The following is an 18,312-nucleotide window of genomic DNA, read 5'->3' as shown; positions in this document are numbered from 1 at the left end:
ACACACCCAATGCAATTCCAAAATAAAACCCAGTAAATGGGACACATGGAACGTTCTTCTGCATTCACCTAGGATAAATCCACCACTTTCTCTCAAGCATCATTCACCGGGAACAGGAAAGCACACAAGTTCTAAAGGTTATCACGTATCATTCCTATGCCTTGCTGCCAGAGCAGCTGAGATAGCTGATCTTTGCATTTTAAGGTTGCTCTGGAGATGCAGAAACTGCAACTCTGAGCCCAGAAGAGCATTTTTAGTTGTGTACTCTTGCTGAAAAAGCCTGGCTGTTCCTCCCACATAGCTCTCTTATAAGATAATAAGATGCTCAAAAGCTACTACTTCCTACCATCACAGAAGAGAATATTATCTAATTACTCTGCTAAAGATTTAGCATGTAAGGTACTTCTTGTCCTACTTTGCTAAGAGATTAGAGCAAAATCTGTCCCTTTCCAGATCTCCCATCCTGTACCTCTACCTGTTCTGAGAAGGAATTTCTTACTTCCCTCAACACGCAGATCCTGGTTTAGGAAATCCAATGAGCTAATCATTAGCTAAACCAAGTGAGCACACGACCTTTTTTCACCTTGGGAATGTGTTACCAGAAGTGGACATGTCCAACCAGCACAGCAAATAAAAGAACAAAGCTCAAGAAAAAAAAGCTGATTTTAAAACAAGATAGATACATTCATATATTTTACCTACAAACCTGTTTGTCATGTATGGATGGCAGCATGAACACGTCCAAACTTCTCAGACTCTCAGTGTACCACAGAACAGATCACTGCCTCAGTATTAATGCTTTACCTCAAGAGCCCCTGTTTAGCAGTTGTTTTTTTTTCATTCTTATCAGTTCTTGGGCTTTTTCCTTCCTGTCAAAACCAGAAATTTTAGCTACAGCAGGGAGGTAGAAACTTCACAGATAATGTTTTTGGCCCAGTCCACTGATATCCCTTAAGCTTTTCCTTTTGAGTGGCCTATAGAAAACTGTTTCCTTCTAACCATTTTCCTCCCTCTCAAAAGCCCATAAATCAAAATTGATGCATCATATTGTGGGTTTCAGTGGCTAAGCCAGCTTGCAGTATTTGAATTTTACTTCCACATTTGCACTACAAGGAAACATACATGATCTAGAAAATACAGTCCCTCAGAAAAACACTTACTGAGTACCACTTTTCCTACTATGCTGGACAAATTAATGCAAGTCAGTAATATCTTCTCAAAAAGAAGCATAAGAAAAACTCTCAGTTCCTTTTTGCCTCCAGAAAGACAGATAAATGGAAAAATAAAACATGTAAAATCATAAGAACTATAATACCATAAACAATATGTTAACTGCATTGGAAATATACTTCTCTATTTATTCAGTTATTTTAAAGATAATTAAAGTATATATATGCCTGAGCATCTGAGATGGAAGATAAGGAAGAAATACAGGCACATAAGCATGTAAACAATGACTAAAGCAGAGAGATTTTGAAACAAATGTATGCAGAAACTTAGACCAGCAAAAAGCTAACAAAACTTAGCTTGAACCCTCCTCTTTGTGGGGAAATTAACTGAGGATTCATCTGTATGCAAGGACATTCCTTTGCCTCAGCAATATCATCTGCAGGGATGAACCTGCAGGCTCCCAAGCTTAAGCTATCCCCCTTGGTTTAAAACAAATATACAAAACAAACAAACAAAAGAACCCAAACAAATCACCAACAATTATAGGTTTTAACAGAACTCACAGCCTAGAACTTAATCAAATCTAAAACACCATTATCAGACAGGATATTTATTCATCAATGACTTTCTATAATCAGATAAATTAAAAGTCTGTTCTGCTCACATATTTCTAAGCGCTGGCTGACTTTTTCCCCAGAAAAATCTGCTCAACAACTTGAATTCAACAGACATATCACGTTGAATTTAAATGTGTTCTCAATTCAGGATGATTGTGCTAGATTTGATTTTTTTTTCTTCTTTTGGAAAAAAGAAAACCTTGTCAATGTGTTTCTAGAAAGCTAACAAGCTGTTGCCTTCAAGCCAAGACATTTCTTATATGCTGGAGTTCTTGTGAGGAAGTGGAGTTTATTGTGCCAGTAACATTACACACCACAGCCAGAATCCCTTGATTTTTGCCAGCTTCTCTAATAACAATGACTTTTTTTTCCTTCCAAATTTTACCGACATTGTTTAAGTCAAGAATGTTTACACTTCAATTACATGAAACAAACAAACAAAAAAGATGTAATGACGGTGATTTTATCAGTTTCATGGCTGTTGTTAAAGAATTACCATAACACAATTTTTATTCCACTCTCAAACATTCAAACAAAAGACATTCTGCTTTCATACATCCAGCTTTGGACAACAGCTCTGTACTGTTATTTCAAAGAAACAATGACCTGAAAATCACTGAGATGAACTAGGATTTATTGTAATGCTCTTATCACTAACAGGATCTTTATTTCTTGAAAAGTAAATGTATTATATTTACTTATGCAAATACATGAGCATGCTTAACCGTAATGCCTTGTGTCAGAAATGAGACTATCTCAACTAAAATGAATTCAAGACGAAATACAGAAACTCAAGAGGCCAATATTCTGAGCTCAAGCCTAAGCCAAAACTACATATCTTGAAATAAATACAAGCATTTATTTAAAGATATTCATTTATTTAATTAAGATTTAAATTTTTTATTATTCTGGTCCAAACTTCCCGTTCATGTAACTGTACAATCATGGAAAAGATGGTCAAACTGATCAAAGAAAATCAACATCCTTTCTGAAAAACAGTATGACTAGAAAGCCATTAAGTGTTTCTCCCTGTTTTGCTAATGCAGGACAGTTATATTTCTCACCATACCTATATGGTATATATGGTATATATACCTATATACCATATCCTCTTACCAAGCCCTTCAGGGAGAACAAGTGGAATTTTGCGAGAGTATATTAGCAAGATTTAAGAAAGGGAGAAAAACTACCTGACCTATCAGATAGTTTTCTCCTAAAAAATAAATAAGTAGTTAATATTATTAATACAAATAAATAAACATACAAAGTTGTTCAATTTATGGATTGGCTGGGAGAAAAAAAAAAAAGAAAATCAGCTAAGATGTTACAAGTAACTCAAGCAGAACTTCTGGAAATAGCATATTCTCCTCTGCTTACACTTTTGGACTGAATGAAAATTTTCATAAGCTGTGCCAAGAAATTCTGAAATTTCAGAAAAAGTAACATAAATACATAGAATGATTTTACACAAGTAGAAAATGACAGACTTATACAAGGTATCTGAGTCCTCATGGCACCATAAATATTTACAATTTATTCTAAAATACAGAACACACAATCCTGATTTCTGTTACATTTAGGTTCCCTACAATCAACTTAAAAACAAGTTAATTTAAGGCTTTTAGTACAAGAGTAGTAGATCAGTGATCCAAGACTGGAATCCCCTGCTAACATTCCAAATGCAAGCAAGCAGAAGAGGTGGCAATGCTTGTTCAAACTTAGCCACACATTTCCCCACAAATCCAATTATCTCCCAACTTTGTAGCAATGTCCTGAAACTATCACACTCATTTGCCCTTACAGAGGAGCTTTCAACATTAAAACATGTAATAGGCATCTGTTCCTCTGCCAACAACACAACAGCCAGGCTTTTAAGAACAAAGTAGTTTACATGCCCTTAGCCCATACAAGCATTGTTGTTGTTGTTTTTAACAGCTGTGAGCTTAGGGACAACTGACACTATTAAACATCTGCCTTATGCACCTGATGGTGGATGAAGAACAATTAGAGAAAGGGGAGATAGTTAAAGGAACTATTTCATTACCTATTACATGCTTGCTCAATAAGATGACAGTGACAATGATTAAGATTTTGAACATAGCCACAGAAGCAATACAGCCTTTATGACAGTCATCATACAGTCATATGATAAATATTACAGAATCTAATAATCCAAATACAAGCGCTTAAAATAAAAATTGCTCTATACACGACACATCACGTAACATTTAATATACTCAAGCAGCACAGTTAGCTGCATGAATGAAATCTGTACCTAGAATTAGCAATTTGACAAGGGCAAACTATTTCTAGCTCTTTGTTCTGGGATCAGAACAGCAGTGGTCCATTCTCTGCATTACTGTGATGGCAACACTTTCTCCCACATGAATGCAACATACGTATTTCCCACATATACTAGCCTGCAAGGATACTCAGCACTTGCTGGGCTTCAGGAAATACTCATGTCCTCTTGCCTCCATCACCAGTACAGCTAAGGAAGTCTTTTCAATAGCACTGAGTGGGCAGAATCTTTCTGGGGTGACTGTCTGAAGTAGGATGCTAAAAAAAACAACCCCCACAAGCCCTTAAACTAACCACTAGCTTGCACACACTGCTATTGTATCCTCTCTGCCAAACAGAATATACTTCAAAATTATTGGAAAAATGGGGTTAACATTTTGCATAAGCACTTCAGTTATTAACTGGCTCACATTAACAATCAACTAGGCTAACATAACAAACAATTCTTGTTACTCAAACTGGCGTCATTGTAATGAGCTCCAAATTAATCTCATCCGTACACAATCACTAATCTTGTTTTGTGCCAACTGAATTTTTAATCAGAACAGAGTGAATCATAGGTTGTTTTTAAAATACATTTTTAATACTTGTCATCCAAAAGGCATAAACACTAGAGCAGGGAAGAACTTCACTATTTACATTCTAAGAAGCTGATTTTATTTATGCATACAGTAGACACAAGTATCAAGCACCTACTATAGCTGAAGATATTTTTAATAAAAAGCAAAAATAAATGTTTATTTCTCATAATGCCTAAAGTGTGCACAGCATCATCAACCTAAAGAATTTAGCTCTTTTTATAATTGAAACACTATGACAAACCAAAATCAAAGGAATAGTAGTCCCTTGCCTATAGTACCAATCTCTGCATCATTCTAGGAGCCCAGAATATACACAAATTATACCCTACAACCAGCATGATAACTACTGAGACTCAGCCTGAGTTTCAAAATGATTTTAATATTTCTGTGAAATACAGAAGGAAAGTAGAGTTTCAAAAGGCATGTTGACTTGATTTTAATACCAATTTAACAAAGGAACTGATTAGATCTGTGTATAACAAGAACTCAATATATCATCTCATTGCTAAAATATAAGCCCAACTATTTAGGTATGTCCTGGAAAAAAGAAAAAAAAATTTAAAAAAAAAAAGACATCTTCACATACAGCATCTACTTTTTAAAATGCAAGACTGCTTGAATCTTGTTTTAGCTGTCTGACTAACAGCTGCTTAACTGAACACCTGTTACGGTGTTTAGATGAAAATGTAACTTGAAGGTCTGCCTACGGCTATGGAAACTGCAGGAGTGACTGATGTGATTCAGGTTTCATCAGGGAAACCTCCTGACAGCCTCTAACATAGCCACATAAGCTTGAGGAATCTAGAGTACCTGGTTCTTGTTTCAAGTTGAACATAAAGCCTGACTCAAGCCATAGAACATGTGATGCCTTCTGCTTGACAAACAAGACATTCAGGCAGATGAGAGCACTGCAGGAAGGCACGTTAGAATTCCCACATATTCCACTGCATACACTCTATACTTAAGAGACGGTGGACTTACCCCTCATTTAATACTATCTACATGCTTTTGTGAATAGTAGATTCTGTTTTGATTTCCAGGAACTGTTTGTAGGTTGCTCAAGATTAAGAGTATTGAATTATGATCAACATTCTAATCTATTTTTGCTTAACATGTTAACATACCTTTCCACTAACTATAAAAAATTCCCCTAATACATTAGAATCCAATTAAAATCATCTTCATTAAACAGGTCTGAGATATGTGGAGAAAAGGGAGTTATTAAAATGCTTAGCATAATAAACAAGTTACTGTTAATGTAGCATTCTAGAGAAAACAAGTCTGCAAACTATGAGGAACCCAAAAGGTAAATACCAAAGCAAAGGTACCATAGCTGCAAAGTGGGGAGAACTTGCTCTGATAGCATCGGGAGGAACTGGAGAATGACCTTATCAAAAAAGATTACATTAACGTACTGAATGCTGTAGCAAGGCATCATGACCGAAGAAAAACTGTTGGGCCACCAATTTATTTTTCTTTTCGTTTTAATTTTAAAATAGGCTAATTAATATCTCATTCATCAAGGAGCAAATGGCTCTTCAAGCTGCTTTGGAATGAAGGGAGTAGGAGTTTAGGCAGAAGAAAAGCAATGCACCCAAATGATGCACCATTAACAAACAATGTAAGAAAGAAAGAAAACTAAGGATGTCTTTATCCACTGAGAAGCCCATAAGAATGAGTATTACAAGTGACTTCTCTTCACATGAGAAATAAGGCACCACATCATGCTTGGCAAACTTCTCCCTCCAAACAATACTTCTCTAAGATGCCCTGTTGAGCCAGAACACAAGGCTGCAGGTCTGTAAGAGCAGCAGAACGGTGCCTAGAGAGGCAGAGAGTAAGGTGAAAAAACACCTTGGGAACCAAAAATACCACAACATGCATTTAGTAACTACTAGTAATCTCTGAGCAGAAGTATTTTAGATGAGTAATCAGTGCTAGCTTCTTCAAATGAAGATTTACCAGTTTTGGCTTTTTTTTTAATACTGCATAGTACATTTGGTTTCATATTGTGGTGCTTTTTCTTCTGTAACATCAAGACTATAGAAATACTTTCTAATTGAGTTCATTTTTGACACACCCAGCTTTTTCAAGTGCTTTGCTTTTTCTTTGTGGCAGCCCTACCTACTCCATGTGTGAAGATAAGCTCTTTCTTTGATACTGTGGTTCCAGCAATACATAACCTGGTTTTACCTTACCTGATAGGAAAAAGAAGAACCGACAATGCTACACATTATGCTACTTTTTCTGCAATGAAATGCTTTTAAAAGATACAATTATGTTCAATCCCTCTTGCTGAAAGAGGCTGTTTAAGACGGTCAGATATTAAATGTATATCTTTTTAAAGAAACCTTGAATACTTGCTGCAAATTACTACAAATAACTATTCCAAGTCATTGCAAATAACTACTGATCTATTCATCTCATCTTGATTAAAATATTTAAAAAATAAAATCACATTTACGGATTCAACTTTAAATCACATTAGAAGACAACTTCTTTATACTCTCATGACAATGAGATAAAAAGGTTTTTTTCCTTTATTCTGCATTGTTAGCAAATTCTATTCTAAAAAAGCCAAATCTCTTTGTATGGTATGAGGTTCTCAAACAGAATTACTTACATGCAAGGCAGAAGGATCTGGCAAAAATTCAGCATCCTCTCCAAAGATAAAATCTGGTGGCAGGTCAGGATAGTGAGCATTGAATATTATATCCCCTGAAAAGCAGAAAATGAAAACATGGTTTACATCTTTATGTGTGTGTACTTAAAAATAAGATACTGTACATAGGATACACATTACATAAAATTTGATAGCTATGTTAAATATATTTTATGCACTTATCCTTGTGATTTTGATAAAAATTTACATGCAAGACAAGCATCAGATGCTTTAGGGAATTAAATTCCTGAAGCACTGCTTCTTCTTCTCTGCAAGCAGTGAAACATGAAATATATTATTGCTTAATATCTCAAACTGTAATTCAAAGACTACGGAGGGTAGCCTAAGAACACAATGTTAGAAAAGTTCTTTAGAAGTACCACATTTACATTGCTGTGTTTTGCACATTAAGTGAAGCTTACAGGCAAACTATCAAGATTATTATTTTGAAAATACTGGAGCCTTTAAAGCATAGTAGTGCTTATTCCTTTTCCTCTCCAACCCCAACTCCTAGGAGGAAGAATAAGCAGGCCAATAGAGATCACTAAGATTATTCAAATTCTTGCCAAGAAAAATGTATTATGCATTTAAACTAGACAGACTAAAATTAAATAAATATCTAAGACATCATCACAGCTTAGCACTGAGATCCCATTTTGCTGGTGTCACAAAACATACAACTAATTACTGACATGATAATTAAAAAAGAAAGTAGGTTGTATTATGTCACTAGTAAGCACGCTTCAGCATTTCAATAGGTCAAGAGGAAGTGAAGTCATTTGCATGTGAGCTTTTGAAAAAACCCGACAACCCAAGAAAAGCCGTATCTAGCATTACTTCTGTACCTCTGAATCACTCTTTCCTGTTGAAGATGACATGAAAGAAAAACGCCAAGCTTTTGCACAAAGAAGATTTGTGAGGTATCACAATGAGCAGGCAGTGAAAGAAAGTCAATACCCACTATGTGGTAACTCCTTCAAAACCTACATAGCAAGGTAAAAACAGTGTGGTATGTCTTACAAACAATTCTGTTCATAGAAAGTAAAACCATTGTTCTGTTTTGATTTCCAACAATTATTCAGACAGAACTGGGAAAAAGCACTGAATTAACAAGGCTTACAGACCTATTGCCCGATAAACAATATTACCACCTCAAGACACTCAATGCGACGACTTTAACTGCTAATTTTCAGTAAATATATCTTGGCTCTTGCTGGAAGCAAGGATACTAAAGAGGTCCATCTGCAGAGAGCGAGGGCTCATGACCAAGAAGCCAATGGCCAATCCTGGCTAGGTATGATTCACAGCATTACTTCAAAATACCATGAACTCACTGATCGTGAGACTCAGTATGAGTGTGGTGTGTGCTTCTCCTGTATGCACTCCTACAATCACAAACATCAGAATCTCACATAAGTACAAGATGCAGGAAAGAGCAGAGGTTCCCCAGTTAATATACAAAATATAATTAACATAGAAGTATTATTTCATTTTAAGAAAGAACAAAATATGTGCTAATTCTAGCAGAAACTACGGAACACAGAAACAGGAAATACATTTGTATGAAGAGAAAATAATTGCTAGACTGCCTAAACTGTAAGACAGCAATGTATAATTCCAAAAAAATTACTGTGACTGGACTGGATTTTCATATGCCAGCTGAAGTCAACACTTCATATTTCCTGTAATTGAAAAAAACACTGCATAGCTCCTTACAGTCAGTCTCTATATACAGAACAGACAATCCTTGAGGCCACATGTTGAAGGAGACACAATCTTAACACTTGTCAATCTTCACAGACTAAGAGCTGTGTTGCAAATAACTCAGAACTCGCTACAAAGAAAAAAGTTGTCCTTTTACTTATCCTGATGCTACTCTGAAGGAAAGGAGTGCATCTCTGCTTTTGTCTTGACACTCTTACCTGATGCTAAGTAAGTCATTTAACACATTCTTTCCACCTCAACTTGCTAGTTGTTTGGTTTTTCATTCTAAGAATGTGTTATTTTAAACTGAATAGACAAAGCTACAATTCAGCTTGCCAAGAGCTGCAGTCCAACTACCTAAGTATTACAAAAGTTTAGGATAAAAAATAACCAAATTAACTGCATATTTTTATGTAATGTCTCCATATTTGAGTAGAGAAAATTATTAAAGAACTCTACAGCATGAGTGCTCAGAGAAGTGACTGAACATGCACTGCAATCACAATGGCCAACTCTACAGCAAATCTACTTTACATAAACGTTAACACTTGACTGTATAGTGATCTCACAATATGTAAAGTCTTCAATATTTTTATTCACTATCTCCCAGCTGGCCTAATAAAAACATGCACTTTAGAACTACTATTTCCATGGTAATAACCGTGGCTTACCATCTTCTAATATAATTGTGTTGAGGAAAAACAAACAAAAAAATGCCTAAATGAAATAAATACCCTTTTCTTACATCTTCAACTTCTGTGTGTACTTCCCCATAAGTTTCAATTCTATTTGCCACTGATAGACAAAATATGTGATGGTCCACAGCATTAGTGACCATAACCACTCCAGTTCATGAACAATGTAGGCATAACCTTAATACTCAGACAGATTATCTCATTTTTATAGATGCACTGGGCAAAGATAACTACAATTAAATTTTCTTTCCAATTAAATAGTACTACAGAACTTAAAATTAATTTAATGTAGTTAAGGCCATGAAGCCAAAGATAAATTACAAGAAAAATGATGCTTTATACATCCTTTTGCTTCTCACTATCCAAAAATACCACTTGTTCTTCATTTTTTCTCCCTAGGCAAATAGCATTCAATTTTGAAGTATTTCACTTTGCAGGATTTCAAAGGAAAAGCTAATATGCTCCTAACAGATGAAAAGATGGAATTATTAATACTTAAAACTATCATTTCTTTTTCTTATACATACACACACTGTTCTTCTCTTATCTATTCAGCCAAAATGCATAGTAAGTCTAAAAAAGGAGTTAGAAATGAAGGGATTTTTTAGATGCTTATATAGTTGCTCTCCACTGGACTTATATACAGTTCTGTTCCAATAACTTCATCTTTTGTGTCCTTTTTTTTCACCCCCCTAAATGTGCTGTACATGTAGTAGCACTGAAAGGTATATGGAGTGCCACAGAATTAACATCCCTATTCACCTCAAGACAACAAAAGTAGAAACAACATACCAGTTACTGACGCTTTTAAAATTAATTTCTGAATTTACATGCGAATCAAGGTATTAAATTGAAGAAAAGTACAGAAATCAGTATTAAAAACTCAACAACATCTCTTCAAAATGTTTATCATGTGAAAACAAACAAAACATCTTTCTCTGTACCTCTGACACTCTACAAGAAAACTGTAGCTACTCCACACATACTAAGTTGCAAAGGAGCCATCCACAAGCGTGATTCAAGTGTTCAACGCCATCTGAGGTGCCTTGGAGCATCTAAGACATGACAGATATTACAATATTTTTTAGAGAGATCAGTGCCCTTTGGGGCAGCAGCTGAAAAGGCCAAGCAAAATAGCCTAGGGCACCTCAGACAGCATTAGACACCTCTTGTTAGGCAACTGAATCACATCCTACTTGTTCAATAAAAGCACTGCAAGAAAAAAAGATACAGGAAGGATTTACAGGGTAGTTATTTGATTCTTGAGGTGGTGGGAGTCAGCAAAGGGTTGTTGGTCCTGTTTATTTCTTTAACTTCAGCTAACAAATATTGCTGTACAAAAGGAGAAAAAAACAAAAACAAAAACAAAAAAAAACAACAAACCAAGAGGTGCAGGCCAACATACAAAAAAAGAAATGCTGTTGTGCAGCAAAGACACGAGCATGGGCAGATCTGTTGATATGATATAAAGGAACAGAATCCTAGGCTGAACAAGAACAATCTCACTATTTGCATTAGTGTAGCTGGGCAACCACCGTGCCCAAAACATTACTACAAGAAATGAAGAGGACAAAAGAGAACAACAAAAATACACACAGAGATTAAATACTAGTAGAAATTTAAAAAATTAAACACTGGAGAAATTGTAAGAAACTGAGACACTGAGAAGCTGAAAAGAAGGAAAAGTGGAAGTGAGAGACAAGTACACTGAGACAAAAACACTGCAGAAATCACCAATAACTGGAGCCCAAACAGGAGAAGAAAGGAGAAAAGTATGAAGGCACTGTAATAACATAAATATGATGGATAAACCCAAGCCTTCAAAACCTCTGCGAGTGCACATTTATACATATATACTTATAAAATCACTTTTCTTAATGAGAAATACACTATTCAAGGCTTTCACCTGCAAAAAAAATTTGTCAATTACATGCTTAGTGGAAGCCCAATACATAAGGGAAAGAATCAATAATAATAAATAAAAAGCTAGACCTGAATGTGATGGCTTATAAGGAGAAAGCGTTTAAAACTTGGTATTTCAAGAGAAAATAAATACGAGGGAAAAAAGAAAAAAAAAAAAAAAAAAAAAAAAAAAAAGGATTACATTATCTATCCATGTTTCCTATTAGTAACATTAGAAGATTACCAAAAGAACAATATTCATTATTCCTGCTAAACATATTGCCAGTAAGATTCTTTGGGAGGTACTTCAGATGACCCAACAAAAAGACACTTACTACGGAAATAATGATATCACCGAAGCATAATCTGAATTACAGGAACCAAAAAGTTTTTCCTGTAAGAGCTCCAGCTAAACCACAACCTGTGTAAAATGAGCTGATGCTGCACGGAAGACTGGCAGAATCACTGCAGCAACCTGGTTATGCAAATCATAAATCTTAAAATTAATTGTAAGATAATTGTTACAATTTTATTTACTGGCATGATAAACAATACTTAGCAAATAAATTAGCAAAGCAATGAGAAGGTCAGGTACTTCTGTCCGCTTTTTATTTCCTTTGCTTCTTATTACTTCCTTAAAGTAGAAAGTCACCGGAAGACTAGATAAACTTCCTGAAGTACTTCTATCTAAGGAAGAAAACCAGATAAATTCTATACAGTGTATTACGAGGGATATTTTGGACTAGCTAGTAAGGCAACAGAATGGTGACTTTGCAATCTAAGGCACATAACTAAAATGAATAAGAAATGGAGAAAAAGAAATTGGATGTGGAAAAAAAAAAAAAAAAAAAAAAAAAAGCTTCAAATGACACAAAAGAAATGTTCTTCAGGATGAAGGAAACCAAACAAAGTGGTGGCAGCAGAACCCAAAGCTGTAATCCACTCATATAAAAGCAGTGAAAATCAGATGAAAGATGAAAATACTATAGTTCAAGAGGCCACAGAGAACAGTAGCATCACAAGGGCAACATATTGTTTAATCACCGTTAAATTCCAGATGACAGCACTCAAGGACAGAAAGAGAGAAAGAGGAATCAGTGCCTGAAAAAGAAATTATGAAGTGCATAGGAGGAGGGGGGTGGGGGAAAACAGAGGAAGCTTGAATGCAAAATTAAAACCAAGACCAAGAGATTACAGGGTTCCTTGGAACAAAATCACAGTGACCAAGCAAGTGATTCTTAATAATTCATTTTAATTAAGAATATTACTAAGTAAAGATTATTAGAGCTTGTAAGTTCACTTGAGAATCTCTGCGATGACATCTGGCTTTATTTTTTAGCACTGGAAGATAAATCCATCTGCAAGAATTACAAAACACTCCAACCTCAAAATATGTAAATATTCCTCTTTATTCATCAGATGCTATTGTTCAGTTAGCAATAAAGGATATGCCTGCATACCATTCGGAGTACATTTTGGAATACAGATTCAATTTCTTAATAGGCCTTGGACTCATTATAGAGCATCATGGATACTTTGCCTTCTTGGAAATAAAAACTATTAAGAACTTTGAAAAAAATCAAATACAAAAGAAAAACAGTGCTGCTGCCTTAAGTTCATTGAGTCCTGGATGACTTCATAGAACAATTAATATGTCTGTTTCCAATTTTAATTGACAATCCAACCACTCTGGCCATGAAAACAGAACTTGTTGTGACCCTTACAGAAGAAAATGAAGTAAAAATGTTTCTCTGGAAGTATAATTTGAGAACTTCGGAAGTGTGATGGAAGACTAATTTAACAACCTAATTTATCTCCATCACTGCCACACTTTCCCCAGCACAAAACTGTGGATATCCCCAAGCTCTTATTCCTGTCTGGAGCTTAGTAACTGCTCAGTATAACATTCCATTAGCTCAGGATAAATGTGGAAGTAAGGTGAAAGTGACATCTGAAGAAAAAAAATGATTTATTAGCCACACTTGCCCTATGCAGACTCAGTGATCCTCATGGGTCCATTCCAACTCAGGATTCTATGAATCTCAAGAAAATGTATTATAATTACCTGCAAGCCATTCTTAAGTCACATGACATTTGCTGTTACCAAAGTTTAAAAAAATAATAATAATAAAAAAAGAAAAGAAAAAAGCTGTTATACACTACAAATATATATATATATATATTATTTTATATATATATATATATATATTTTACACTACAGGCATGAAACAGCTACCGCATTGTCTGAATGTATATTTTCTGGTCTTTTAGGAAACAGGACTGTGACTATGCAATTATACTTCCCTAAAGTAGCCAACCAACAGTTTTCAACACACTGGGATTAATACTTGGCTATTCGTACAGTGGCAGCGGTTATGATTGATGATATGCAAAGAACTGATCTGTTGCAAAGAGGATGTAAGGCAAACCACAAAGGAACGACACACTTCGGTCTTTATTTGGCACCACATAATAAAGACCATATACTGTAGCTTCTGAATATTTTCAGTCAATCTTTTTATTCTAGCAGATTTCACAACTTTCCTTTACAGAAATATTCTGCCCTTAAAAGATAACATATCTCACAACAGCCTACAACAGAGTATCTACAAATCTTTGGTAGCACACCATGGCAGTCTTCCTCTACTGTCACTACTGATCTAAACTCAGAATTACTAAAACTTTCTTGAGTCTGCTGGCATCACTATTTATTCCACGTGCTATAGGACTGAATGATGTTCTGCATTTTCAAACATGTAAAGCTGAAACAAGGAGAATGATTGTATCTTGAATTCACTGTTTGTTAAAACCACTGTCTACACTCTGTTTGTGATGATATTAAAATATGAAGCATGGTCAAATTGTGCTATTTGGTTTCAGGTAAGGTAGAACACTATGATGCAATAGCATTACGGTTTTCCTTAGTTGCTTACACAATATTCAGAATATAAGAACTGGGGGAAAAAGTTGATTTGTAAATACTGATACTTAATGCATAGTCCATAATCATATTTTCATGTATTGTTACTGAACTCCTTTACTACATTGGTATACTCAGTATATCCATGTCCTTACATGTGTGCATTTTTATCTACTCATTTTCTATTATGAATCAAGATCAATTTTAGCCTCTGCTTAACAACAACTAAAGACCTAAGGCTGACAGAATATAATAGCAGGGCCCTGTACAGCGATACATAAGAAAATTACTACAGTACTATAGAAAACATGAGAGCTTTCTTCTTGCCATCCAATGAAGCTCCTTTAGTGGATCTTGACTACAGTCCTGAAACAAGTCTTAAGTAAAATCCACTACAGCTTATGATACACAAGATTCAACAGATTGAGTCTGCAATTCAAATCTAATATTTTTCTTTTGTCCAAATATAGAGAAAAAGTTCACTTGCTAGAATTGTGCCTTCAAATAATATGGCTATTCTGTGGTGAAATATTCCCCCTTTTTCACTTTTAAAATAACCGCTAGGTTGGGCAATATGCTGTTTTTATCTCTAGGAAAAAATTTAGTAAATCTCTTGAGCCATGACTGTATTTTTAGAGTAGAACAAATATTCATGGTAGACTGACTTCAGAGTTGAGCTCTACTTTCCCAAAAAGACACAGCATAATTTACCAGCTTTTGAGAAATACAACTTTTTTCTTTATTTTATAAGCACCAAATGGAAGCTTTAAAGAACTTCTAATAACAAGAAATGGAACTACATTGACTTCCATTCATAAAGAAGTAGGGCTTCCAGCACACTACACGGCAAGAAGAAAAACTACTAGAGAAGGAATTCAACAATGTTCTTAATATTTAAAATGTCTTGGAGAGCTCTAACACACGTATGATAGTAGTCTAAATGCATGTTATCAAAGCAGTAAGTGTTTTAAATGTTTAACATTTCTGTTACACCCACCCCAGGTTTGTACAGAATTAAGAGTACATCAGGTTGGAAGGCACCTCTGTAGACTGCCTGGTCCAATCTCCTCTATTCAGAGATAGATCCACTACAGTATGTTTCCAAGGTCTAGTTGGGTTGCGAGTATTCCCAGGGATGGAGATGCATATACTACACAAGCTCCCAGCTCAAGTTCTATTCTTAACCACAGTCACAAGTAGCTTTTTCCTAACATTCAGATAGAAATTCCTTTATTTCAATTTGTGATCATTTTTCCTCTGATACCTTCAGTGACCAACACTGAGGAAAGTGCGGTTCCCCCCTCCCCTATTTCCTCTTCACCTCTTCCAATCAGGTATTTATAAACATTACACAGAATCACGTTTATAGTATCTAGCCAGAACCTTCCCTTCTTGAGACAACACAGCTCCAGCTCTTTTGCCCTCTCCTTGCAAAATGGATACCACAGTCCCTCAGACATCCTCACTACCTTTTACTGGACCCTCTCCAATTTGCACGCATCTCCCCAGTACTCCGGAGACCAAAACCAGACACAGTGGAGTGGCTTCACCAGTGCTGCCCTAAAGTTGTCAAGCTTAAAATTTTACTTTATTTGAAATCTGTTCTCTTCTATTTCAGTTGTTAGACATGAAAAGCAGCACAATTTCATGACTTTTCTTACACAGATAATCAGCAACTCAGGTGTTCAGAAAACAATTTCCTACTTTCTAAAACAAAAAACAAGGAAAAAAAAAAACATAATTAAAGTGTTAAGCTAATACTTTGAACTAAAACGGAAATGAATTGGAAAGTGGGCAAAGGAGCCAGCATATGCAGATCCTCCAAGAGAACAACAGATATAAACAAAACACTAAATCAGAAAAGCCAAAGTGACACCTCTCTAATCTGGTAAATTGTAGCAGTTACTGTTTAGAAATCATAGTAAAGTTACTAAATATACTAAGTTGGATCTTACTCTTCTTGAAAGAGAAAAACAGCATAAAGAATATACAGGTGAGACCAAAATCATGAGACAGTCTTGGTCATAATATTCAATAGTAAGAACTGGGGAGGAACTTGTGAATTGTGGCTTTTAGGATTTCTGTTTTCCAATCTGTCACTCTATTATAGAAGGCTTTAAACTGATCTCTGAAATACTTGATTTGTTTCTAAAGCTTCAGCTCTAAGAAAACAAAAACCGGGTATTTTGAAATTTGTAAAATTAGGGACACTTAAAAACTTAATGTGATAGAGAAGACAGTGCTGAAAGAAAGGTCAAGATGCAATAACAATAGTTTTAACTTACATTTGAGTGTTTCTCCAGCATAAGGAATGTGCAGCTTAAACCGATCACAGCTAGGTCCAGGTGTCAAGGACGTACAGCTAAAAATGAAGATAAGAGAAGAATGTTCTAAGCTGTTACAGATGACAGCAGATGCTAACATCACTCTTCAAATGACTGACATAGTAATGATTTTCTGAATACTAGAAATATTCATCCTTACAATCTGGGGAAAAAGGAAAAGGTAGGAAGAATGTGGAAGACCCATTATCTCCATATCAGCAGTTCTCAGTGTCATGAGAAAACTTAGGATCTGTGTCAGCAGCCTTGTTTGCATTCAAACACAAAATACATGTAAAAAAGTCCTGGTTTCAGGATGCTAATAGAACAGTAACCACTAATCAGTCAAAGCTATCAAATTCTCTTTGTGCATCATTTTCCAGGTGACAATTCTTTATGTATGTCAAGGTTATCTGTAAGCCTCCAGGCAATCAAGTTTCAAATCAGGAATCCTAGGCTATGACAATAAAGCCCATCAGTTTGTGATCTATCACCATTTTATATCTCCCTGGATCTGGAACACTGAAATGGCCATTGGGTCTCACAGTGATGAGATACATAATAATAATGAAAAACTGTTTACTGTCTAGGTGAGACACAACCAACCTTTTCAAACCTAGTAAGTCACGTGCCAAAATCTTTGCATAACAAAGAACCAAAACACCTGGCTGCACCAGTAGAAACAGCACCACGAATGTTTCACAGGAAGGAATGGCAATGGTCCCCTCTGCAGCTCTCACAACTGCAGGCCTGTGGCCACAAGATATCTCTCAGAAGCAAGAATGTTGTAAGCTGTTAGCAGCCCATTGCTCATTATTCATAGCCATAGCACAAAAGCTACACGTTTATTGCAAGCCACATGGAGATCAAAGCTAAAGACTGGTTAACTGGACTGAACAGAGAAAAGAAACATCATTAGTGATCCCATGCTGTAACACAAACCACTGACAATGAGAAGAAATGAAAGAAATGTTTACTGGGACAAAAACACAGTCAAAGCAAAAATAAGCAAGCAGGCCAGAAAGCACAACAGTTCTGATCTTAGAATACAACATAGTAACTCCTGCAGCTGTGCTTACTGTGGCAATGGCTTAAGGGTGAACAGAGTATTGTTCCCTCTCATCAATACTGGGCTATAGAGAGTCATGTCCACCAGACTCTACCCGTGCAGTATTTTCTCTTTTTACCCTTCCAAAGTCAGGAAAACATGTGCAGTAGCCTCAGAATGTTTCTGTTCAAGGAGCAACATTTACAGGTTAATCAAATTTGTCCTCACCTACACCTTCAACAAAGAGGCAGCCACAGAACTACAGATCAATCAATTTCACTTAAGTTTACGTAAAAATATCAGGGGAAAAAAAAATAATCAAAATACTTGTGTGCACTCAGCATCTGACATGGTACAATTCACTGCCTATATTGATTTGGCAAAATACATG

The 18,312-nt window shown here is 35.6% G+C and overlaps 1 protein-coding gene across 1 annotated transcript in view; it reads right to left on the bottom strand.

The window, feature by feature from the left end:
• Positions 1-18,312, bottom strand: part of BABAM2 (BRISC and BRCA1 A complex member 2) — a 155,587-nt gene that overhangs the window by 121,255 nt on the left and 16,020 nt on the right. The window contains exons 3-4 of the mRNA XM_072330985.1: positions 16,838-16,914; positions 7,293-7,387 (exon numbers count right to left, since the gene is read on the bottom strand). Of these exons, the coding sequence (XP_072187086.1) occupies positions 7,293-7,387; positions 16,838-16,914 (172 nt within the window). The remainder of the gene's footprint in view (positions 1-7,292; positions 7,388-16,837; positions 16,915-18,312) is intronic.

The sequence above is a fragment of the Excalfactoria chinensis genome, chromosome 3 (genome assembly GCF_039878825.1).
Source record: "Excalfactoria chinensis isolate bCotChi1 chromosome 3, bCotChi1.hap2, whole genome shotgun sequence".
Lineage (NCBI taxonomy): Eukaryota > Metazoa > Chordata > Aves > Galliformes > Phasianidae > Excalfactoria > Excalfactoria chinensis.
This window is presented reverse-complemented; position numbering and strand designations above follow the sequence as displayed.